At 41.5% G+C, this 26,838-nt stretch overlaps 1 protein-coding gene across 1 annotated transcript; it reads left to right on the plus strand.

Moving 5' to 3' along the window:
• On the plus strand, positions 1-25,934 carry elovl6 (ELOVL fatty acid elongase 6). The gene is made up of 4 exons (XM_064954901.1): positions 1-428; positions 19,522-19,653; positions 19,965-20,116; positions 24,273-25,934. The coding sequence occupies exons 1-4, from the start codon at positions 346-348 to the stop codon at positions 24,734-24,736; spliced, it is 831 nt and encodes a 276-aa protein (XP_064810973.1). The 5' UTR covers positions 1-345; the 3' UTR covers positions 24,737-25,934.
• The last annotated feature ends 904 nt before the right edge of the window (positions 25,935-26,838 follow it).

Below are 26,838 nucleotides of genomic sequence, written 5' to 3' on the forward strand. Positions count from 1 at the left end.
TTGTTGTGGACGTCCCCATTTAAATGAATGACATCCTGCGCAATTTAACGGGGTTCCTATGGTTAACGTGAACGAGGCATCACAGTGACAATCTACTTGCAAAATAAACTCGGCATCTCAGGCTTTAGGACCGTGAATCCACCTCCTTGGTGGAGAGGGCCTATGCCGGATCGAGCTGTCATATAGTCGGACGTTCGCGTTCAGTTTGATAGTTTTTGGCAGTGGCAAGAGCGATGCAAGACAAGGAGTGTAGATGAGATAGAGAGATAAAGAGGAAACCAGTTAAATATAACACCTAATCAGAATATAACTTTGTATCCGTTTACAGGAAAGCGCACAGTGAACATGTCGGTGTTGGCGCTACAAGAGTACGAATTTGAGAGACAGTTCAACGAGGACGAAGCCATACGATGGATGCAAGAAAACTGGTAGATATAGTCTATGAAATATCATATTGATGTGGGGAGGATTGTTTGTGTATATGTGACACAATTTCCTCATACTCGTATTAATAGAAACAGGAAATGAATGAATAAGAATAACATATTCTGGATGCTGCTAACGTTAAGCTTGCAAATAGCTTATGTTGTGGTCTGCTTAGGCTTTCCTATAATAACATCTTTCTCATAAAGCAGCTAGAGGATCATCCGCACACAGACAGTAGCCTACCCTATTCACAACATATGCAGGCCTGGCTGTGAATTAGTTACAATGAATCAAGAAAGTGCCCATTGGTGAATAGCCTACCAACTGAACCTATCACTCTATTATTAGGCTACATCTCGTTACAATTTCCTTGCCTTCTGATGTGACTTTCAGTGATTTGCATATGTAGAATGTTTATTTTTAGGCATCAGATTCCAGGTATTCAAGGTGATGCGGCGCTACTGTTATCTGTCTGCTGACCAGATAATTCCGTCCTCTTACATTTACCGCTGCCCAATAGCCCTGTATTACAACCGGTACGCTATGAATGAAATAAATCCCACATGCCGAGAGTTGACAGAGGTAGACCTTTCGTTTATCAGCATACTATTTTGTCTAGTCCGTTGCGCTCCAAAAACTGATTACATTTAGACCTACAATACGCACAATACCGGTTTGGAGTCTGTCGTCTGGTTTCTCTGGCCAAACAGACAGAATAACTAAACAAACGTCTTCATTCATTGACACAAAGCGCACCAGTGCCTGTGGCAATAACCTTCCTAGCCTATAAGTCTAAGGTGCTAACCATTACAAACACATTCCTAAAGAAAAGATGACCAAATTATAGGCAAACACTCAAAATAACATCACTGCCTGGATAGGCTATATGTTCATGTTCTGGCCAAACCCTTAACATAGACATATGCTCACCAAAGACAGGGTAAGACCATTATATATCCACCACAGACTGAATAAATAGAAAAGTAACAAAACGTGTCTTGGTAATGCCTATTGATGCCGGAGGATGCAGGTGATGAGCACGGCCATAATCAGGTTATGCTACATCTGCAATCACACCCTACTAATACCTGTAAGTGTCTAGGAAATAAATCACCATTATGGTTTTTTAAATCATTTTTTTAATAATTGACTGTTATCCATGACCATCAGTGTCTAATTCGTCTCCTGTGTTTACCATTGTAATAGCCTATGGGAGGTTACCACTTATGCATTGGTTATTAACTGACTTAAATAATGATTAAAGTATTTATACCTGTTGAAAAACCTTCAATAGACAGGTAAAAAGCTCATTTGTAATGCAACAGCAGCCTACACTAATGCCACATGCTGGTTTATTGGTAGGCTACAAACTAGGAAATAGCAAAAAGAAGTGTGTTAATTTCTAATAGTAGAAACATTTATGTTGCAATTGAACATTCTTTAAAAAGGAACAATTTACAGAAGTCTAATGTGTTCCTTTTCAGAATCAAGCGTGTGGAAACATTGTGCAGGAGCTGCCCATAAGTTGGTGCTACTAAAGGACCAATAGAAATTATCTTATGATGTCTGCTGACAGAGTGTTAGCCAATCACATCGCAGCTCATGATCTGTGCCCACTCTTCTGGGCAGCGTTTGCACTGCAGCAGGGATGTCTGCTCTGACAAGACCATACCGCATGGTTCTGAGAGGAAATAACCACTGCACAAATTCATGAGTGATTATTCATATTCACCCAAATTGACATTACACAATAGGTGTATGAACATGTTACATGTTTTGAGAGATATGTTATAGAGTAGTCAACTTAGTTGTAAATAGGTGCAGCCCTTCAGCCTAAACTCCTAAAGAGAAAAATCATAATTGAATGCTAACCAACCTGTTTCTTTCTCTGCCGTACAGATACAATAACAATGCATTGCTTCATGGGTGATTTTCTGGCACATTTCAACTGCCTTTAACCGTTGGGGCCCTATTCAATAAAACACAATACCATAATGGCACTTTCTGATGCATGTACTAATAAAAACAACACTTTCAAACTCTACAGCATTCTAATTGAAGCATGTGTTCTCACTATGCAGGTGACCTCCCTCTCTCTCTCATCACATTTCTTGAATGGGCTACTGTATGTTGAGCCCTACCAAATACCAATGGGAAATAGAGGAAAGTTTTAATGGTAGGCTGCTGCAGTCTATTGACTACTGTGTGATGAAATAGTTGCAGGGACGGCCTTTGTTGCTGCCAGTACTAACAAACTCAGAGGAAGTGCACCTTAGTCCAGCGAGGACAAAATCCCTGGGGAAAGTGAGGACAGATGATAAGCTCTTTTGGGAACGACTGCAAAGAATCAAGCTTACGCAAACCTTGCCTCGTTGTTATAACAAGGCTTGCTCTTTGCTATTGGGGTGTTCAATCCAAACGGGAGAAAAATGTCATGGTTGACTCAGCATGTCTGGAAATGGCATCTGATCTTCAAACCACTGCTTCGGCTTCAGGGGGCAGTGTGCAGTGTGCTTAACTTGAAAAAACAGCATATAGCTACCCTCACATTATTGCTAATTAAACTACCCTCACTTGCCATTAGCTCCTGCAAATACCCTCCCCCTCAGGACAAATGTTTTTGGTTGAAACTCCGTGAATTTATAAAATCTCCCACTGGGCACACCATGTCATTTCAAGGTGGATAATTGGGTAATATTTGGTTGCGATGTTGATCAATGAGATTACACAATCACTCAAATGGGAATACAATTTCAGATATTTTGTTTATTTACACAACAAATTGTGATATCACTGTTCATCTAATAGCACAACCATATGACCTGTGTTGCAGTTGAGATTACATTAAAAGGACATGGTGCAAGTGATCAATAGCGTTCAAGATTCTGCACAGATCATTACAGCAATTGTGAAGATTTTCACAGACCTGCGACAACCTATGCACACTATCTTGAACATATGATTACATAAGAATACCTTTATAGTTACAGTAACCTCAATGTGGCCATGGATGTGTTTCTCATTTTAAGGTTGAATGTTACTTTAATTTGTAAGAGCCTTCATTTAAGGCTATTTTCTGTATTACAAAAGTAGTATTTAATTGTATTTGTTGACAATGCAACCAAATATCAACATTTAAGGAGACGTATGTACTGCTTGCATAGTTCCATCTGAGCCACTGGCTTCATCCCATTCTTTAACTTGTATTTGTGGTTGAGTTATAATTTATTTTCTTCTATTTTGTTTTTATTTGGGTGGGGTGGGGTGGGGGGGGGGGTGTAGATCAGCTGTAATATTGTAAATAGATTGTGGCTTCTATCAATGTTATTGGTTGAGAGAATGCCAAGAGTGTGCAAAGTTGTCATTAAGGCAAAGGGTGGCTACTTTGAAGAATCTCAAATATAAAATATAATTGGATTGGTTTAACACTTTTATGGTTACTGCATCATTCCATATGTGTTATGTCATAGTTTTGATGTCTTCACTATTATTCTACAATGTAGAAAATAGTAAAAATGAAGAAAAGCCCTCGAATGAGTAGGTGTCCAAACTTTTGACTGGTACTGTACATTTAAAAAAAATATATATTTTCCTTCTTTATTATTTTCCCCTAACCCGACCACCCCTCCTGTAATTGGAGTAAACTAATGGGACAACAATACTTATGCTTTCACTTCCAGCTTATACATACTACACACATTTCACGCACAGTATATTTTACATTAGTTATATTTTGTTTGTTTTTAGTCCCACCCGTCAGCTAAGCTCAACCACTCCCATCTATCTCTGAAGACCATACAGTCTAGCTGCCATATATTTTTCACTCAACATATAATTTGTTAAAGGGATTCTTTTGAATTTTGGTAATGAGGCCATTTACAGTGCATTCGGAAAGTATTCAGACCCCTTGACTTTTTCCACATTTTGTTACATTACAGCCTTATTTTAAAATTGATTGAATTGATTTTTCCCTCATCAATCTACACGCAATTCCCCATAATGACAAAGCAAAAACAGTGATTTAGATTTTTTTGCAAATTTATAAAAAATATAAAACTGAAATATCACATTTATGTAAGTATTCAGACCCTTTACTCAGTACTTTGTTGAAGCATCTTTGGCAGCAAATACAGATTTGAGTCTTCTTCTACATCTGCATTGCTTGCTGTTTGGGGTTTTAGGCTGGGTTTCTGTACAGCACCTTGTGACATCGGCTGACGTAAACAGGGCTTTATAAATACATTTGATTGATTCTTGGGTATGACGTTACAAGCTTGACACACCTGTATTTGGGGATTCTTATCTGCAGATTCTCTCAAGCTCTGTCAGGTTGGATGGGGAGGGTCACTGCACAGCTATTTTCAGGTCTCTCCAGTAATGTTCGATCGCATTCAAGTCCAGGCTCTGGCTGGGCCACTCAAGGACATTCTGAAACTTGTCCCGAAGCCACTCCTTTGTTGTCTTGGCTGTGTACTTAAGGTCATTGTCCTGCTGGAAGGTGAACATTCCACCCAGTCTGAGGTCCTGAACACTCTGGAGCAGGTTTTCATCAAGGATCTCTCTGTACTTTGCTCCGTTCATCTTTCCCTGGATCCGGACTAGTCTCCCAGTCCCTGCCGCTGAAAAACATCCCCACAGCAGGATGCTGCCACCTCCATGCTTCAACGTAGAAATGGTGCCAGGTTTCCTCCAGATGTGACACTTGGCTATGCAGGCCAAAGAGTTCAATCTTGGTTTCATCAGACCAGAGAATCTTGTTTCTCATTATCTGAGAGTCCTTTCGGTGCCTTTTGGCAAACTCCAAGCGATCTGTCATTTGCTTTTTACTGAGGAGTGGCTTCCGTCTGGCCACGCTGCCATAAAGGCCTGATTGGTGGAGTGCTGCTGAGATGGTTGTTCTCCTGGAAGGTTCTGTGCCTTTCCAAATCATGTCCAATCAATTGAATTTACCACAGGTGGACTCCAATCAAGTTGTAAAAACACTCCAAGGATGATCAATAGAAACAGGATGCACCTGAGCTCAATTTCAAGTCTCATAGCAAAGGGTCTGAATACTTATGTAAATAAGGTATTTCTGTTTTTAATGTTTAATACATTTGCAAACATTTCAAAAACCTGTTTTAACTTCGCCATTAGGGGGTATTGTGCTAGATTGATGTCAATGTTTTATTTAATCCATTTTAGAATAAGGCTGTAACATAACAAAATGTAGAAAAGGGGAAGGGGTCTGAATACTTTCCCGGAGGCACTGTATGTATATACTTCCCCAGAGTCAGTTGAACTAAAGGATACCATTTTTATGTCTGTGTCCATTATGAAGGAGGTTAGAGGTAGTTTTGCGCATCAATGCTAACTAGCATTAGGAAGTCTGTGGATATTTACTAGGATGCTAGAGACAAAAATGATATCCACTAGTTCATCTGACTCTGGGGAAGTAGATAAAGACCCTCATTGTCAAAGTCCCAAAGTATTCCTTTAACTTGTGGACAAGTTAATAGGCTATTTATTGTATTTCAGAAGTGATTTCAAAAGTAATATTGAATTATATTTGGTTGTCAACACAACCAAATATAATCATTTTAAAGGGGATTTATTTTCTGCTTGGATAGTTCCATCTGTGCCACTGACTTAGTCTGTCTTTAATTCCAGTTTTTCTACAAATTAATAATTGATATGTTGGATTCACGTCTCCATCTCAACCAACAATCAAAGTTAAACAATAGGATCAAATCAAAAGTTAAATGCACTTTAAATCAAATTTGATTTGATTTAGTCCGATTCTTTAACTTAGATTTTTGATTGAGACGGAGACGTGAATCCAACGTATCAATGTTATACTGTAAATAACAGTAAGTAACATTCAACCTTAAAATGAGTAACACATTCATGGCCACATTTTGAGGTTTGAAGCCAACCAGAGCTTAAATCCTTAGACCTATTATATTGTCTATTTTAGTTTAATTCTGGGTTGAATTGGAACAATAGCTGTTGATGACCTAAAATAGTATAATTTATGATATATGAGTGATAAAGTATTGTCCCATTTCATTTGCTCTGATAAACCTACCCTTTGGAATGACTTGGATAACAACAGTGAAACTATTTAGTTTTTAAGAGGAGATCTCTCAACAAACATTCTTAATATAGCGCATTGTAATAGTGACAAATATCATAACTAAGCAGGACAGGGCTGGGTTAAAACCCTGGATGAGTGACCAAATGGTAGCTGTAGATAGATGAATTCGACAGTAGCTGTTGCCCAGCCTATAGTTTTTTTTTCTGATAGTGGATATAATGATCTGATGTGGTTTTAATGAAGGTACACATTAGACATATTGTCTATGTTGAAATTTGGTTAACATGATGACATAATTCTGTGGTTAAAATTTCAACCTTAAAACAACAGTTTACTTTGACTTACATTGACAAATGATGTTGAAACAAACAAAGAATCTCAGTCCTGGGCACATACAGCATTTTGGCAACAGACACTTGTTCTTTTGGAGTTAGTCAACAAAATGGCACTGTGACATTTTGATGATGGTTTGACATTAAATAGATTCATTCACAAGATCACCTTGAGATCACTGTTCAGTGGCAATAGAATGCATGATGTGGCTATAACTGAAAATAATTGTACATTCAAATGTCTCGATATTTTTACGTTTATTAAGAGGACGCTGTTTGTTCTCTTAAGTATAAACCTGATGAGACATTGCCAAGTGAGAGAAAAAAAAACCAAGGGACTGTTTTTGCTCAGCATAGCATTATTAACTATCACATTCCCTCCGGGCTCAAACCTTATAGCACCAGAGCACCTTCTTCTAGAGGCTGGTTCAGGTAACAGGTAACCGAAAACTGAAAAAGAACACAATTTTTAAAGGAACAGAATCAGAACAGGGAATGAAAGTGATCTACAGTATACTGTTCTGGAACAGAACCATTATTTTAAACTCGTTAATAACATTATTTTAGTTCTGGGCATTTTTTCCCCAGTTCCACAAAAGATGAAAAAAAGTGCCTATGCAAAGCCCTCTCTCTGTCAATCAGGAACTTCTTCCAGTGTCTGCCAGTTGAAAATCTTTGCCAGTGTGTGTTTGTCTAGGCAACCTGCCTTTCCCCTTCCAAAGCACAGCAGTAACCTACTGATGTTACAAGCGTGATTCAGAAGATAGGGAGAGAGATTTTTTTTATTATAGAAGAATGGATTAACTTTTTCAATGATAGTTAGGGACGGTGGTGTGTAGTCATGGTTGCCAAGCGACGACAGGCTTCCCTAAAAATTGGGTTAGGGTTAGAAATAGAAAAAAACATATCATAATTTATATTTCGTGTCTCTGTGTTTCATAATTTGTCTTCAATTTGCAAGAGGCTGAATGTATCTCACCAGAGAAAGCATCTGAGTGAGCGAAATAGCTCCCCTCTGTCTCTGTATGTGTAGGCCATCTATCTGATGCTGTCTGGTCAAAAAGAGTATGACATTGTTGCATTAAATGCAAGGGAAGCCAGTGAGCATTTGGCCTCCCTTGATAATTTTTTAAATAAAATAATAGCCAATCAGCATTGAGCTTAAATTAGTGAGCTCAACTGTGAATTGTCCTAGCACACATAAAAAGTGTCAAGGGAAACCAGTTTGGATTTGGCTTCACTCCTATCACATCACATTGCAAGAAATATGTCAGAAACAATGTGATTTTTTGCATCTCGATGTATTGTCCTCCAGTGGCTAGCTAGCTAGCTTGAATTATTCCTTTCCTAAATTAGCCATAGATGGAGATAGGGTATGGACTTTTACTTAATTCTCTGTTCTGGCCAGTGATTATAACGGTGATTCTGATCCAACCATAAATTCATACATTGTGCCTCTGGACTGAGAGGATTGAAGTTCAAATCAAATCAAATTACATTTAAAACAAGTGTAGACCTTACCGTGAAAATCTGAAATAAATCATTCTATACTATTATTCTGACATTTCACATTCTTAAAATAAAGTGGTGATCCTAACTGATCTAAGACAAGGAATTTTTACTTGGATTAAATGTCAGGAATTGTGAAAAACTGAGTTTAAATGTATTTCACTAAGGTGTATGTAAACGTACAACTTCAACTGTATGTATAGGTAGGGGTAAAGTGACTATGCATCAATAATTAGCAGCGAATCGCAGCAGCGTAAGAAATGAATAAATAGGAGGTGGGTCAATGCAAATAGTCCAAGTAGCCATTTGATTAGCATTCTTATGTCTTGGGGTAGAAACTGTTAAGAAGCCATTTGGACCTAGACTTGGCTCTACGGTACCACTTGCCGTGCGGTAGCAGAGAGAACAGTCTATGACTTGGGTGGCATGAGTCTTTGGCAATTTTTAAGGGCTTTCTCTGATGCCACCAGTCAGGATGCTCTCGATGGTGCAGCTGTAGAACTTTTTGAAGATCTGAGGACCCATGCCAAATCTTTTCAGTCTCCTGAGGAGAAATAGGCGTTGTCCTGTCTGCTTCACAACTGTCTTGGTGTGTTTGGACCATGATAGTTTGTTGGTGATGTGGACAGCTCTAAACCTGCTCCAACACAGACCCGGCGATGAGAATGGGGGCGTGCTCGGCCCTCCTTTTCCTTTAGTCCACAATCATCTCTTTTGTTTTGATCACGTTGAGGGAGAGGTTGTTGTCCTGGCACCACACTGCCAGGTCTCATCGTTGTCGGTGATCAGGCCTACCACCGTTGTGTCGTCTGCAAGCTTAATGTTGGTGTTTAAGTCATGCTTGGCCACACAGTCGTGGGTGAACAGGGAGTACAGGAGGGCCTAACCACGCACCCCTAAGGGGCTCCCATGTAGTATTGTTGCCTACCCTTACCACCTGGGGGCGGTCCGTCAGGAAGTCCAGGATCTAGTTGCAGTGGGAGGTGTTTAATCCCAGGGTCCTTATCTTAGTGATGAGCTTTGAGGACACTATGGTGTTGAATACTGAGCTGTAGTCAATGAACAGCATTCTCACGTAGGTGTTCCTATTGTCCAGGTGGGAAAGGGCAGTGTGGAGTGCAATAGAGATTGTGTCATCCGTGGATCTGTTGGGGTGGTATGCGAATTGGAGTGGGTCTAGGGTTTCTGGGATAATGGTGTTGATGTGAGCCATGACCAGCCTTTCAATATGTAACTAGCTAACGCATTTTATCCAGGTAGCCTAGGACAACAAAAAATAAAAATGTGTACTGTATGATAGCCATAGACCTTTTAAGCAACACGAAAGAGAGAAGGATGGCATTGGCGTTTCTCTACCTGTAGGGTGAGACAACATGTTTTTTTTCTATTTGCACGAATGCACACACACACACACACACACACACACACACACACACACACACACACACACACACACACACACACACACACACACACACAGACACACACACACACACACACACACACACACACAAATCAGAACAATGGACAGTCACATCATAGTTAGCTTATGTTGATTGGACTAAATAGTTTTAGGTATATTTTAGTTGTCACTGTATTAGACTAAGCATAGGTGATTTGATGATGTTGAAATGTGGAAATGGTGCTGGAATAGGGGAGGCAGCTCCTGTTTTCTTTGCAACTTGCTGTAACTCTCCGTGGTTCTATTTTAAAAGCTATTTAGTGGTCCGAAAATGTCGGATACATTAGCTTGCTTGCCCATGCTATAGGTCATGTAACTGTTTGTTACATGCAATATGCGTTGCGGACTTCACTGGACAGCGGTTGCTCTCCAGTATTGTGAAGAAAGGTGTGGTTTAATTTGTTCTGCCACGGTGTCTTCTTATTGTCTCAGCCTTTGTCCTATATATCACAGTGGCCAGGCATATGAACTAACAGGTTATAGAGCAAACAACACAATTATCACAACACAGGTTCTAATATGGCTTTTTTTGTGGCTTGCCTCCCCCCGTGATTTTAACCATGCACTTCTACTGGTTAGGGATACATAGTTATCACAGTTGACATTGGATTTATTGACTACAAAAATGTAAGACGGGTTTTTAATTTCGGTGCTGCTCTGACCACACAAGCTTGTTTGTTAGCTAGCTATCTCTGGTCCAACGTTAAGTCAACTCTTAAGTTGAAAGACATTCAAAGTTCCTCCATAGAAGACGCTCCTCCGTAGGTATAATGCTGTGGGCCTAATTCAAATGATGCATGTCAAAACAAGATGCCCAGTGCTTCAAGCCAAGCCTCCTCCTCCACCCTCACTCGCTCTCTCCCCACCCGCAAAATTTCAGCTGCCTCTTGCCTTTCTGTCATGCATGTAAACACCTCACTGATCTATAGCTTGCCTTCTCCATCGCAAGCTGCTCTATCCGCACTGCATGATTGGTGAAGTAATTTAATGTTGAGTTAAACGTTAAAAAAATGTCCTAACTCGTTAAAACTTCTTAGGGCTGCAATCCCGTTAACGGGATCGATATGACAACAGCCAGTGAAAGTGCAGGGCGCCAAATTCAAAATAACAGAAATCTCATAATTAAAATTCCTCAAACATACATGTATCTAATACCATTTTAAAGGCATTCTTGTTGTTAATCCCACCACAGTGTCCGATTTCAAATAGGCATTACAGTGAAAGCACCACAAACGATTATGTTAGGTCACCACCAACTCACAGAAATACCCAGCCATTTTTCCAGCCAAAGAGAGGAGTCACAAAAAGCACAAATAGAGATTAAATGAATCACTAACCTTTGATGATCTTCATCAGATGACACTCATAGGACTTCATGTTACACAATACATGTATGTTTTGTTTGATAAAGTTCATATTTAAAAAAAATCTCAGTATACATTGGTGTGTTACGTTCACTAGTTCCAAAAACATCCGGTGATATTGCAGAGAGCCACAACATTTTACAGAAATACTCATTATATATGTTGATGAAAATACAATTCTTAGACATGGAAATAGAGATATACCTCTCCTTAATGCAACCGCTGTGTCAGATTTCAAAAAAACTTTACGGAAAAAGCAAACCATGCAATAATCTGAGATGGCGCTCCGAAATAAAATACAATTATCCGCCATGTTGTAGTCAACAGAAATCAGAAATAACATTATAAATATTCCCTTACCTTTGATGATCTTCATCAGAATGCACTCCCAGGAATCGCAGTTCCACAATAAATGCTTGATTTATTTGATAATGTCCATTATTTATGTCCAAGTAGCTACTTTTGTTAGCGCATTTAGTACACAAATCAAAACGCTCGTGCAGGTCCATCCGAACGTCGGACGAAAACTTAAAAAAGTTCCATTACAGGTCGAAGAAACTTGTAGAATCAATATAATCAATCTTTAGGATGTTGTTATCATAAATCTTCAATAACGTTCCAACCGGATAATTCCGATGTCTGTAGAGAAGCCATGGAATTCAGGTCGCTATCAAGTGAAATTCACGTGACCAGGACCTGGCTCTCTGCCAGACAACTGACTCAAACAGCTTCCATCCGGCTCCACAAAACAGTAGAGGACTCATTCAAGTTTCTAAAGATGGTGGACATCTAGTGGAAGCCCTAGGAAGTGCTACTTGATCCATATCCCACTGTGTATTCAATAGGGGCTGGGTTGAAAATCGACCAACCTCAGATTTTCCACTTCCTGTTTGGATTACTTCTCAGGTTTTTGCCTGCCATATGAGTTCTGTTATACTCACAGACATCATTCAAACCCGTTTTAGAAACTTCTGAGTGTTTTCTATCCAATGCTAATAATAATATGCATATATTAGCAACCGGGACTGAGGAGCAGGCGGTTTACTCTGGGCACCTTTCATCCGCAGCTACTCAATACTGCCCCTGCAGATTAGTACATGGGGCCCTGACCGCAAGTTTGGGAACCACTGTAATAACCTCTCTCTCTCTCTCTCTCTCTCTCTCTCTCGCGCTCTCTCTCTCTCTCTCTCTCTCTCTCTCTCTACTTGCTTCCTCTCACTCTATGTCTCCTCTTCTTCCTCCTGAATGCATTGCAGCCTGCCTCAGCCTCGCCAGGTATTATGAGAACTTAGTAGCCTCTTTTTTTACTCTTGTTGAGGTAGACTCCATTTAATGTTAGCTTCTTACTTCATCCTAGCTGGCTAATACATAGCTAATACATAGCCGGAGCCCTTCAACGTTACTGCAATATAAGTTTCTGCCGGAAGCTAGCCACCTGACTGACTGCCACATCTATAAGTGACTATTTACCAGTTGTGCACTTGTTCTCCGAGAGCCAGTTTTTGTTTGATTGGAGGATGTCAGGACGGTTTTAAAATTGCATTTTGTCCGGCATCTCGCAAATACACTGTCAGAAACTTCTCTGCTTGCTTGCTTGAACCAACTCCGTGCAAGGGTAGTTCATTTCATGTCTATGGCCCTCGGCCTGTGCCACGAGAGGGTGGAGTTAGCCATTTGAGAGAGTGGTGAATGTGCTGCTAAAGATAAATCCAGGGGAAGCAGGCGAACATAACAAACACACCACTATCCACTCATTCGCAAAGAGGCAGGCGCAACTCGAACTTAGTCAGATCAAGAATATAAGCATTCTGAGCTGATTAACGCTGGGAGCAATATTTAGATGTTGATTTATATATTTTTTATGATTGTGTACAAAATGTATATTTGTATTATTTAAAAAAAAAATATTAGAAAAAATTACAGAGGTCCGGTCCTCGGTGTCCTCATATGTAGTTACGGCCTTGGCCCCTGTGTGTGTGTAGGCCCCTGTGTGTATGCCCATGTGTGTGTGCATGTGTGTGCTTGTGTAAGCAAGAGTATAAGTATGAGTGTATGGCTCTGTGCCAGCAAGTAACCAAACAACACACAGATCAGTCCATAATGTTGTCTACTTACAGTACAGCTGGCTGGTCTTAATGTCCGACACACTGTGGCTGCCTGACACTGAAGTACACATATATTCCATTTACCTGCTGAGTCATTCCCAGTCAATCCCCCCACAAACTTCACCATTGCTCAGAGGTAGTGATGGTTGCTCAGGTTGTGTAGTGTATTCAGTCATTGAAACCCTCAGTGGACTTCCAAGCAATTGGACAACATCCTCTTGGGCGACTGCATGTCATTGTAGGATCAGTTGTTTCATGCAATTCTGAAGGAAGAGCTGTAGACCTCTACAAAATGTGATGAGATAGATACCATGTTAGCTTACTGCATGGACATACAATGAGAATACAAAACATTAAGAACACCTGCTCTTTCCATGACATTGACAGACCAGGTGAATCCAGGTGAAAGCTATGATCCCTTATAGATGTCACTTGTTAAATTCACTTCAATCAATGTAGATGAAGGGGAGGAGACGGGTTAAAGAAGGATTTTTAGGCCTTGAGACAATTGAGACATGAATTGTGTATGTGTGCCATTCAGAGGGTGAATGGGCAAGACAAAATATTTAAGTGCCTTTGAACCGGGTATGGAAGTAGGTACCAGGCGCACCGGTTTCTGTCAAGAACTGCAACACACATTGCTTATCTATCCAATTGTTTCAGACCTACAGCAGTTCCTAAGGTTAGTCTTTGGACAATACCCAGTATTATCTTGCCATCACATTCCAACTTCCTAAGGAACCTTACTCTCCCCTCAGTAGCTAATACTACATAGTCACTGATTGTGACTTTCTGACAAAGGTTAGAATGTTCCTTTCGCAAAGGTTAGGCCAGCTAGCTGGTCCTCAATGAGTTATGGTATCGACTACTGGGAGGGATGTTTTACATGCTGCTTTTCTCAGAAGGATAGGATGCGATGATGGTGATTGCTGCTGACTGCATCGACCCAGAGCCTACCTCTGGCTTGATGTTGTCACCCAGCAGTACATCTGGATGGAGGATACAGAGAGGGAGATGTGGGGTGACTTTGACATCTTGTCAAAGTGTCAGCTGAGAGTCAGGATGCAGACAGAGGAAAGAGCAGTCATTCCATTGTATTTCATCAAACAGCTTTTGCAGAGGCAGATATTCATTTTCAACCTGCCAGTGTATCAAATGAAATGTGTTTTTGCATTTGCTCAAGTGGCCATGAGGTCAAATATACATCTAATTTGCACTGCTCACCTTGCATCTTTTTATTCGCTAATGATCTACACTTGGCAAAATGCAATAAGTCTCATTCAAACCTTCTAAAGCTTTCATTCTCTTCCTACTATAAATAAACCAGCCACTCACCATTACACTTTAATCCCTTAACAAGCTGAAACGATTATCTGCCAGAGCCAAACAAAATAATTTGCCTCGTTGTACAGTTATTATCAGCTCAACTGAAATAGGCAGTGTAACTAACAGTGCACATTTTAATATATCATTATCAAACTCATTCTTCCCATTGAATACACTGGCGTAAATGTTTTAAACTGTATCATAACACTAGCGCCAGAGATAACACTTTTTTTGTGTTAGGCTTTGTAGGATGTAACAATTATGTTTCTTGCTGTATGTCCAGTTCTAGATTTATAGTTCTCTGTTCACCATTGAATTCGACTCCCGCCTCAAGGCCACCAGATGCATCAAACTCTTTGCATTCCCGGCGGAAGTCATTAATTGTCAATGGAGCCGTCTGCAGCTCTACATTGGCGGTGCAGTACTAGGCGGCGGTGAGTTCTGTATACCGCATGTGTTCAATATTTTCAACTCGTGCGTTGCTTTACCGTGCAGTGGTACAAATGGAGGTACACACAGACTCCAACTAGCTCTAGCTTTTAGCGAGTTGAAAAGAGAAGCCTGTGTGCATCAAACACGGAAAATGCAGGATAGACATCCAGCAAAACAAAACGCATATGCATCTGGTGGACATCGGGCATCAGGGTGGTTCTTACCGGACTGTCTAATCTGTTATATCCAGGGCCTATTTATATCTTGGCCTTATGTAGCACTTTGTTACAGCACCGAAAGTTTGGTGTACTTCAAGGGTATGCCTTGACGCCACAACTGATTCCACTGCTACTGTGCAACCTACAAACAACTAAAACAAGCCAAAGGACAAGGCCATTCACCCTGAACTGAGTTGCTTTACTGTGAAGGCAGCTCTCAGACCGAACACACACACACTCATCCTTATAGTCAGTGTTACGTAAGGGGTAAAATCTCCTGCTCCAGCTAATATAGATCCAAGTTACACATCAGGTTAGCCAGCAGCTTTGACCAAAACAGCTAGGGGAAGGGAAAGGGCCACAAGTGTGACTAGCCTAGTTATTGTGAACTGCTAACACTAAGTTAGCCCAACCATTAGAAGGTGCATGCAGATCTAGCCATCAATATTGAAAGACTCCTTTTGCATTAGAAAAGTTGAGTCAAATAGTTCCTGCCATGGTCCAATTTCATGATCAGGTGTGATTTATGCCTTCAGGTAAGATTTGTTTAGAGATCTGTCCACACATTCCCTATCTAATCTCTCTCTGAAATAGGCCACTTACACTGTTAAATATTTACAGAGCAAGATACCTATTGCAATGATTTTTCAAACAAGCCCTAAACCAGGGGACATATTATTCCAAAAGTAAATGCACACAGGTACAATATTGTGCAATCCTACATTATGATTATAACCAGGCTCAGTCATTAGTTCTGTGACCTCCATATTAAATATAATATTTATAGTTCAAGCCACAAGCTAGCTCTGTTTGGCAGGATGACCTGATACATTGTACAGACATAGGAGGGAATGAGATCCCCCGGAAGGCCGCCACGGCTTTGCTCGCTCTATCAGAAAGCATTAGATCAGCCCCTAATGTTTGCTTAGCTCCAGCAAAGGCTCTGGTACAGACTCGGCCACCGCCCAACAAGTCTCACTCAGTTATAAGGGAATGCATGGGAGGTGGCTTGCTCTCCACGAATGCTGATGATGACTGGCAAAATGGAGCAGTCTGCAGCTCTGTTGGATAGCTCTCAGGGATGTGAGAGGTACAATATAATAATGAAGAAAAAGATGGTTTAGTCCACCATCCCTGATGCCATCATTCAGAGACGATTGCATATCTCTGACTATAACCCTCCCTGACAGAGCTTCTCTTTTAAAAGTCGCTTAGAGGCACAGATCTAGGATTAATTTATACTCCGCCAATCATGACCTTATTTTGTTTTTCTGTTTCGACACTAGAATAACTGTTTCTGACTCATATTGATGCCACATAGGCCGTTTTCAAAGGGTTTCATTGTTTTTTAAAGGCAGTCAATCTTTAATATGCAAAACTGACCATAGATCAGCATCTAGGTGATGACCTTTGACCCCTAGACCTACGTATAGAGAGGCAGCAAGAGACACTTTCAGCCCCCAGCCCCTAACCGAAGCTCCGACGTGAATGCTCTTGCCACATGCAGGTACTATGAGGCACGGAGGCATGATGTGAATTCACACTGACGTCTCAAATTAATTCCCATTCCTGGAGGCATTGCTTAGCTACAGCTGGCCCAATTGAGCAAGGAGAGAGACAGCCCTCAAACCCATTTGTCAACTTTGACCATGCCCCAGGTTTTCTCTGACCTTAGTGGGTTTTGGTCCATGTTATTGTACCTCATTCAGACTGTACTCTGTAGGGTTTACACACTACTGAGACAAACCAAGCTGAACAAAACCAAGTTTTACTGTGCTGACCTGGTTGAGCATTCACCATAGTTGCTGGGAACTGTGCTGAATAGGACCGCGTGAAAAGATCACAACCAGCACAGTTTGGTTTGGGTTCGATGGTGTGAACAGGGTACTTGGTCCTCTACTTCCTAGTATCTACATCTCTGAAGCTTTAACTGGACTGTTCTGAGGAATCTGTTTATCATTGTGACCTTTAACCTTTTTGGCTGTGAAGACTGTCTGAGGAATGTGGGCTTGTTGCTCGTCTGGAATTCGCTCTGCCTCACTATAAGGTGCTTGCTCTGACTCTCTCCATTCTTCACCCTTGTTTATTTTCTTTGGAACAAAGATGTCATTCTGCGCTCTGAACTATGCTATCATTGTGTGACAGCAGCTTCTTTGGATTTTCACTGCACTGCTTTGTCCTTTGTTCAATCAGTTATCAAGCCTGCAAGCAAACACACTAGCTGTTTGATTATTTGCATTTTGCACAAAGGGGATACTCGTTGTCAACAACAGTAATGTTCTTTCAGGATATTGTTCTTGGTGATGTTGTTCAGAAGTGTTAGTTCTGGTCAACACAAGCTAGTGAGTTTCACTATAGGAAGTTAGGATCTATTACTTTTCTATAATGTTAGATTTACTTTGTTTGCAGACCCTTTTTTGAAGATTTCTTCCGTTTTTTCTGGGATAATATTCTGAGCAAAAATATAAACGCAACATGTAAAGTGTTTGTCACATGTCTCATGAGCTGAAATAAAATATCCCAGAAAGTTTCCATACCCACAAAAAGCTTATTTCTCGCAAATTCTGTGCACAAATTTGTTTACGTCCATATTAGCATTTCTCCTTTGCCAAGATAATCCATCTACCTCAAAGGTGTGGCATATCAAGAAGCTGATTAAACAGCATGATCATTACACCTTGTGCTGGGGACAATTAAAGGCCATGCTAAAATGTGCAGTTTTGTCACACAACACAATGCCACAGATGTCTCAAGTTTTGAGGGAGCGTGCAATTGCCATACTGACCACAGGAATGTCTACCAGAGCTGTTACGTAATATTTGAATGTTAATTTCTCTACCATAAGCCGCCTCCGATGTCATTTTAGAGAATTTGGAAATACATCCAACCGGACTCATAACCGCAGACTATGTGTAACCACATCAGCCCAGGACCCCCACATCCGGCTTCTTCACCTGCGGGATTGTCTGAGACCAGCCACCTGGACAGATGATGAAACTGAACGGTGTTTCTGTCTGTAACAATGCTCTTTTGTGGGGAAAAACATTTTCTGATTGGCTGGGCCTGGCTCCCCAGAGGTTGGGTCTATGCGCTCCCAGGCCAACCCAGGGCTACGTCCCTGCCCAGTCATGTGAAATCCATAGATTAGGGCCTAATTAATTAATTTCAATTGACTGATTTCCTTATATGAACTGTAACTGAGTTAAATCGTTGATATTGTAGCATGTTGCGTATTTTTTTCAGTAGATCTAACCAGAATCAGATATAGTACCCAAATGTAAACTTCCCTACTTCCAATTTGCTAGGTACCTCTGGTTCAGGGAAAGGTGATGGGGGTATGTGGGGTGAAGTGCCTTGACAAGAAATGGGGCATGATCTTGCTTAGCCCTATATTGCTTCTGAGAATTAGGTCTTAAACAGTTTTATAAGGATGGCCAGGGCAAAGTAGGTAGAGGTATGAATGGGATTTTAGGTAATATTGCTGCATTGCGATGACAAATGAAAAGACAACTCCAATCTGGCCAAAATGAATGGCTGAGAGGCAAAGTATATGCTATCATTTAGTTATAAAACTCAAGCATAATGACAAGCCACATTTTCTTCCTTAATATATCATCATTACCCTAAATAAGCTCTCTTTTTGCCTCTCTTCATTTTTCACAGGGAAGCAACGTTTAAAAAAAAAGCACCTCCTGGTTTTAAGTTCTTGTAGACTCACCTAGTCAGCTGAAAAGAGCAAGACATAGTGCCATTGTCACCATATGAAGCTGAGGTTGCAGAATGGAAAAGGGGAGTTATGTTTAGGGTTTTGGTTATAACATATGGGAGTCTCTTGGTTTATAGTTAACATCACTTTGTTATATATAGTAATGTATTGCATAAGCTGCATCATCAGCCACCCAAATTTGATTGATTAGACCTCAAGTCTCGTTCTGAGCTCACTGGGACCAAAGAAAAACTTTGAAACGTCACTTTATTTTGGGCCTCTCAGCATCCAACCCCTCAGATGATAATGCTGAGCACTTCAGTATGTCGCTCAACTGGCCAGGCGGTGTATCAGCTGGTGATCAGTGTGGAAGTAATGGAGTAGTCTGCTCCAAAATCAAAGTTTGTCAGAAGCTTTCGTATTACCCCAAAAGTGATCTAATGTTGCGCTGCTGTATATTTTATACTGTGTACTTTATACGGTATATTTTAGGCCATCTGTTCTTACACTATTTTACGCTTGTAAGTGCTGATTATGTTCACCAAACTCCATCCTTCCTTTACAGGAAGAAGTCCTTCCTCTTCTCAGCCCTCTATGCTGCCTGCATTCTAGGCGGCCGCCATGTAATGAAACAGAGGGAGAAATTTAATCTGAGGAAACCACTGGTGTTATGGTCCCTCACCCTCGCAGTGTTCAGGTAAGAGGGCAGACATTTACAACACTGGTCCAGTCAATGCACATTCTGTAAGCATCTTGTGGCCTTAGGTTCCTCTTAAAGGAACAGTCAGGATAGTTTGGAATAAAGAAGTCATGCTGCCACTTTTCAGAATTACACACTCAAACAACAATGCTGCACAAACATTGCTGTGGCAGGAGAGACTGGAGAGAGACTTTATACCAGAGTCCTGGGGTTTGACTGTGTACAAGAGTCCTGGGGCTTCACTTATACCATTCTCTCGCTCTCGCTCTCTCTCTCTTTCCTTCTCTTTCTCTTTCTTTCTTGTCCAGTATATTTGGTGCTGTTCGCACTGGAAGCTACATGACATACATTCTGATGACTAAAGGGCTCAAGCAGTCAGTGTGTGATCAGAGCTTCTACAACGGGCCTGTCAGCAAGTTTTGGGCCTACGCCTTTGTGCTCAGTAAAGCACCAGAATTGGGTAAGTTGACTGTTATTATTTCTACTACTGCTACTGCTGATACTACGACTACTACTGCTGCTGCTGCTACTACTACTGCTTCTACTGCTGCTACTACTACTACTACTACTACAACTACTACTATTAACACTGCTACTACTACTACTACTACTAACACAGCTACTACTGCTACTACTGCTGCTGCTACTGCTGCTGCTGCTGCTGCTACTACTACTGCTTCTACTGCTGCTACTACTACTACGACTACTGCTGCTACTACTTCTACTACTACTACTACTAACACTGCTACTATTACTACTACTACTAACACAGCTACTACTGCTACTACTGCTGCTACTACTGCTACTACTACTATTATGACTATTACTACTACTACTACTACTATTACTACTACTGCTACTACTGCTACTACTACTATTACGACTATTATTACTACTACTACAACTACTGCTACTACTGCTACTACTGCTACTACTACTATTACGACTATTATTACTACTACTACTACTACAACTACTGCTACTACTGCTACTACTACTATTACGACTATTATTACTACTGCTGCTACTACTGCTACTACTATTACGACTATTATTACTACTACTACTACTACTACTACTATTACTACTACTGCTACTACTGCTACTACTACTATTACGACTATTATTACTACTACTACTGCTCCTACTACTACTATCCTTATCTATAATATATCTATATGTTTTACATGTGCTTTTTTATGTCAATAGTGTCCATTGTGGTTAGAAAGGTTTATGAGACTGTGGCATTATAGTAGTTGAGATAATACCCATGAAATATCTCTGCTCCCGTTGGCTGAAAGGATCGGCACACGGATCTTTAGGCATGAATCTGTCTTTTCTGTCCTCCAGTGACCTCAGAGACATGCGTGTCATCTCACCCCAACCGGTCCTAGTTTTAGTGACCTTTCCCTCGTACCCAGAGTCTGGCCTTTTTGTGTCTGGGAATCCATTTTCTGCCTGTTTGGCCCTTTTGTTATTGCCCAGTCCTGCCATCACTGGGGCTCCACACCCTGTCAGTTCTGAGTACGATGCCCAGAGCAGGAGCCCCCTCTCAGGGGCACAGGGAGGGGGATAGAAGCCCCTACCCCTTGCCTGGCTCTGGCTCTCTGGTTGGAGGGTGGAGTACAGACCTGCTGGCCCAGACACTGATCACTGTCACAGAGGCATATGGGTGAGAGAGAGTTAGAGAGAGAGAGATTTTAGAGAGAGATAGAGAGAGAGCGAGTTAGAGAGAAAGACTGAGAGAGAGAATGATGCTGTACAAACACACTCTCACACACAGACTGAATTCTCTGGTGGTGTTCCACTGTCGAGCAGTAGATTCACCAATTAGTCAGGTATGGTATGATAAGAGGTAAGGTCACTTTGAATGCATTGCATTTATATGTTAGGTGGTTTTCCTGTATAACCTGTAGCTGAGACGTCAGATTTAAGTGCACTCTGTGGGCCCCATTTCACAGAGCAAAGCTGAAAAATGTTCCCAAAGCTTTTAAACAGATACACCCTGGAGACTTCTCTGCTTTACAACGAAACAAATATATTTCACCTTTATTTAACCAGGTAGGCCAGTTGAGAACAAGTTCTCATTTACAACTGCAAACTTTTAAACAGACACACCCTGGAGACGGCTCTGATTTAAAACAGATACACCCTGGAGACTGCTCTGCTTTAAAACAGATACGCCTTGGAGACTGCTCTGCTTTAAAACAGATACACCCTGGAGACTGCTCTGCTTTAAAACAGATACACCCTGGAGACTGCTCTGCATTAAAACAGATACGCCCTGGAGACTGCCCTGCTTTAAAACAGACACGCCCTGGAGACTGCTCTGCTTTAAAACAGATACACCCTGGCAACTGCTTTGCTTTAAAACAGATACACCCTGGAGACTGCTCTGCTTTAAAACAGATATCAAATCAAATCAAATCAAATTTATTTATATAGCCCTTCGTACATCAGCTGATATCTCAAAGTGCTGTACAGAAACCCAGCCTAAAACCCCAAACAGCAAGCATTACAGGTGTAGGATCACGGTGGTTAGGAAAAACTCCCTAGAAAGGCCAAAACCTAGGAAGAAACCTAGAGAGGAACCAGGCTATGTGGGGTGGCCAGTCCTCTTCTGGCTGTGCCGTGTAGAGATTATAACAGAACATGGCCAAGATGTTCAAATGTTCATAAATGACCAGCATGGTCGAATAATAATAAGGTAGAACAGTTGAAACTGGAGCAGCAGCACGGCCAGGTGGACTGGGGACAGCAAGGAGTCATCATGTCAGGTAGTCCTGGGGCATGGTCCTAGGGCTTAGGTCCTCCGAGAGAGAGAAAGAAAGAGAATTAGAGAGAGCATATGTGGGGTGGCCAGTCCTCTTCTGGCTGTGCCGGGTGGAGATTATAACAGAACATGGCCAAGATGTTCAAATGTTCATAAATGACCAGCATTGTCAAATAATAATAAGGTAGAACAGTTGAAACTGGAGCAGCAGCACGGCCAGGTGGACTGGGGACAACAAGGAGTCATCATGTCAGGTAGTCCTGGGGCATGGTCCTAGGGCTCAGGTCCTCCTCCGAGAGAAGGAGAGAATTAAAGAACGCACACTTAGATTCACACAGGACACCGAATTGGACAGGAGAAGTACTCCAGATATAACAAACTGACCCCAGCCCCCCGACACATAAACTACTGCAGCATAAATACTGGAGGCTGAGACAGGAGGGGTCAGGAGACACTGTGGCCCCACCCGAGGACACCCCCGGACAGGGCCAAACAGGAAGGATATACAAGGAAGGAGATACACCCTGGAGACTGCTCTGCTTTTAAACAGATACACCCTGGAGACTGCTCTGCTTTAAAACAGATACACCCTGGAGCCTGCTCTGCTTTAAAACAGATACACCCTGGAGACTGCTCTGCTTTAAAACAGATACACCCTGGAAAATGCTCTGCTTTAAAACATATACACCCTGTAGACTGCTCTGCTTTAAAACAGATACACCCTGGAGACTGCTCTGCTTTAAAACAGATACACCCTGGAGACTGCTCTGCTTTAAAACAGATACACCCTGGAGACTGCTCTGCTTTAAAACAGATACGCCCTGGAGACTGCTCTGCTTTAAAACAGATACACCCTGGAGACTGCTCTGCTTTAAAACAGATACGCCCTGGAGACTGCTCTGCTTTAAAACAGATACACCCTGGAGACTGCTCTGCTTTAAAACAGATACACCCTGGAGACTTCTCTGCTTTAAAACAGATACGCCCCGGAGACTGCTCTGCTTTAAAACAGATACGCCCTGGAGACTGCTCTGCTTTAAAACAGATACACCCTGGAGACTGCTCTGCTTTTAAACAGATACACCCTGGAGACTGCTCTGCTTTAAAACAGATACACCCTGGAGACTGCTCTGCTTTAAAACAGATACGCCCTGGAGACTGCTCTGCTTTAAAACAGATACACCCTGGAGACTGCTCTGCTTTAAAACAGATACACCCTGGAGACTGCTCTGCTTTAAAACAGATACACCCTGGAGACTGCTCTGCTTTAAAACAGATACACCCTGGAGACTGCTCTGCTTTAAAACAGATACACCCTGGAGACTGCTCTGCTTTAAAACAGATACACCCTGGAGACTGCTCTGCTTTAAAACAGATACACCCTGGAGACTGCTCTGCTTTAAAACAGATACACCCTGGAGACTGCTCTGCTTTAAAACAGATACACCCTGGAGACTGCTCTGCTTTAAAACAGATACACCCTGGAGACTGCTCTGCTCACACATATTGTTATTGTCTGTTGACACCTACAGCATAACAATGCTGAGAACCCACAGTGCATTTATCTGTGAATAAATTTGATTAAACATGAGCACTGAAAATATTTATTCGGGTCCTTGCTTTGTCTTATTGATCCTAAATGTTGCCATCATGATCTTTTAACATTGATTTACCAAGAACATGAGGGTATTAGAAGATGACGCTTAAATAGCACTTAATACTAGAAATAAGTGTTACCTGAAATTGATGACTTGCTATGTAAAGGTGTGCGCTTTGGTTCCTTTCCATTTGTAACTGACATTCTCTCTCTCTTTTGCTCTGTCTCTCCACACCCACCATGCAGGTGACACCCTGTTCATCGTGCTGCGGAAGCAGAAGCTCATCTTCCTCCACTGGTACCATCACATCACTGTTCTGCTCTACTCCTGGTACTCCTACAAGGACATGGTGGCTGGCGGCGGCTGGTTCATGACCATGAACTACCTCGTCCACTCCGTCATGTACTCTTACTACGCCCTGAGGGCGGCCGGCTTCAAGGTCTCAAGGAAATTCGCCATGTTCATCACACTCACGCAGATCACCCAGATGCTGGTTGGTTGCGTGGTGAACTACCTGGTGTACTCGTGGATGCAGCAGGGTCAGGAATGCCCCTCTCACGTGCAGAACATTGTGTGGTCCTCGCTTATGTACCTCAGCTACTTTGTGCTCTTCTGCCAGTTCTTCCACGAGGCCTACATTGACAAGACCAAGAAGGCCGCCGCAGCTAGAGCAGAAGCCGCTGCCGCAGCCGCCAGGAAGGCCCAGTAGACGCGTTTTGAGAGGGAAAGATAGAAGGGAGACTGATGGACACGAAACGCGAGGACCAAGGACTGAGGAGATGGGGAGAATTATCGGCAAATGGATGGATGAATGATTTGACGGATGGGTGGAGGAATGAAAGAGGGAGGTTGGGGAGGGGGGGGGGGGTAGAACACGAGGGAACAAAAGGTGGAACTGCTGTCTATTTGTGCTTGAGCATACTACTAACGCGCAGATGTAAAATCCTTCACTTTGACGGAGGTGCCATCTCAAGAGAGCTGCACTGATGAAGGAAGCACTACCTACCAAGGTGATAAACAGTCAGTGTGTCCTTTATCTGATGTTTCTTTGGCTCCCACTTGATTCTCCATATTAATGGGACAGTTCATTTTTTACCTGATAAAGGAAGTACATCTACTTGAAAAGGTGTTACTTGATAAATAGAAAATCTATTGGTACTTATGAAGAATGCGGGGACTTAAATGTACGATTGAAACCATCTAGGTGTTTTTTGTCATTTCTTCATTGTCCTTTGCTTTTCTGTTTTTTGTTGAATCGTTTTAGACACTGGGAGTGTGTGAGAGGTAGACTTTTGTGTGACTTTTGTGTGCTGATGGAGCGAATGACACTGTAACTTCTGTACCCATCATTGCAACACAATATTTTCTCAGGTTTTAGGTTTCCCTCAATTGTTTCATATTATATGCATATCATCTTGATAAAGATCTTGATAACGGTCAGATATGGGCTTAAACAATGCCAAAAGGCATCAAAGGGGAAGGTTGCTTAGTTACATACAAACATCTGATCTGAAGGCCCATTGGAGAAAATGAATCTTGTGACCACACTGATTCAATGTGTGGCATGATGGGAAACGGAGTCTGACAGTGATCTGTTCACCTGCCAGTAATGACCTCACAAAGTCGCAGACCTCATTTGAAAGCGAGACGCTATACATTTCCAAAGACTTTAATGAAAGAAACGGTAACGGAAAAATGCCTCAAGACCAGTGGACATCGAAGTGTATTGAATTTAAAACATATTTATGTTAAAGAAAACAAACATGCAATTGTCAAAATTCAATGTTATAATTAAGTAACCTGTATCTTTTAATGGTGTCTGTCATGTTATTGTGCATTCACACTGTATCAATGAAAATCATTGTCGCTAAAGAACCAAGAGTGCAAACAAGGAGTGTTATTATGCCTACAGTGTCATGTCTGCTTATTTTAATCTCAGCAACGACTGGCTTGGCATTGGCATCACATATACCATTTACTCCATATCAATTAGTCATTGTGGTTTAGTTGTATGTCAGTAAAATTGAAGAGTACAAATCAAGGGGAAATCATTTCCAAGCCCTTAGCAGCTTTAATTTCATTGGAGTTTATTCACAGTATGCAGAGAAGGTGTGTGTGTGTGTGCATGCACATGTGTGTGAGAGCTGCATGTGTATGAGAGTGTGAGAAAGAGAGCTTTTGCACCAAGAGCTAAACTGGTTAAGTTGCATACCTGGAGCATGGTCTGACCAAAACATTGCAGAGATTCCACCTGCTAGTTTAGGCTGAGAATCCAAAGCCACAACATCATAATAGATTATGGTTCTAGTGTATGTTGGATACTGAAAACAGCTTCACACACAGAACATACCTTGAAACATGCATCATAGGTACAAAACAAATGAGGTTGTTTAAAGTTTAGACGGAACTAAATGACCTAAGGTTAAGGAAAAATTGTTAATCACATCCGGAAGTAACTGCATCTCTCACAAATGTCAATGGAAGTAATTGAAAACATGCATTATTCTATAACAAAATAAACATGTAATTATATCCTAAGTGAGAACATTTCATTGCTCATTACAGCTGAAGAGAATGAAAACACTCGATGGCAACAAGCATATCTGTCTGCACTGGTGTCACAAGCAACCATCAGGTACTGTATAGGTGCCATAACACTGTAAACTTTGGCCATCACATGTATGAACCCTGCTATTGGTTTAATTATAGTCACATGTGTATCAACCCTGCTATTGGTTCAATTATAGTCACATGTGAATCAACCTGCAATTATGGTCAGTAGCTGTAGGTGGGTGATAAGCAGTCATACCA

Source organism: Oncorhynchus masou, chromosome 32, assembly GCF_036934945.1.
Source record: "Oncorhynchus masou masou isolate Uvic2021 chromosome 32, UVic_Omas_1.1, whole genome shotgun sequence".
NCBI classification, from domain to species: domain Eukaryota; kingdom Metazoa; phylum Chordata; class Actinopteri; order Salmoniformes; family Salmonidae; genus Oncorhynchus; species Oncorhynchus masou.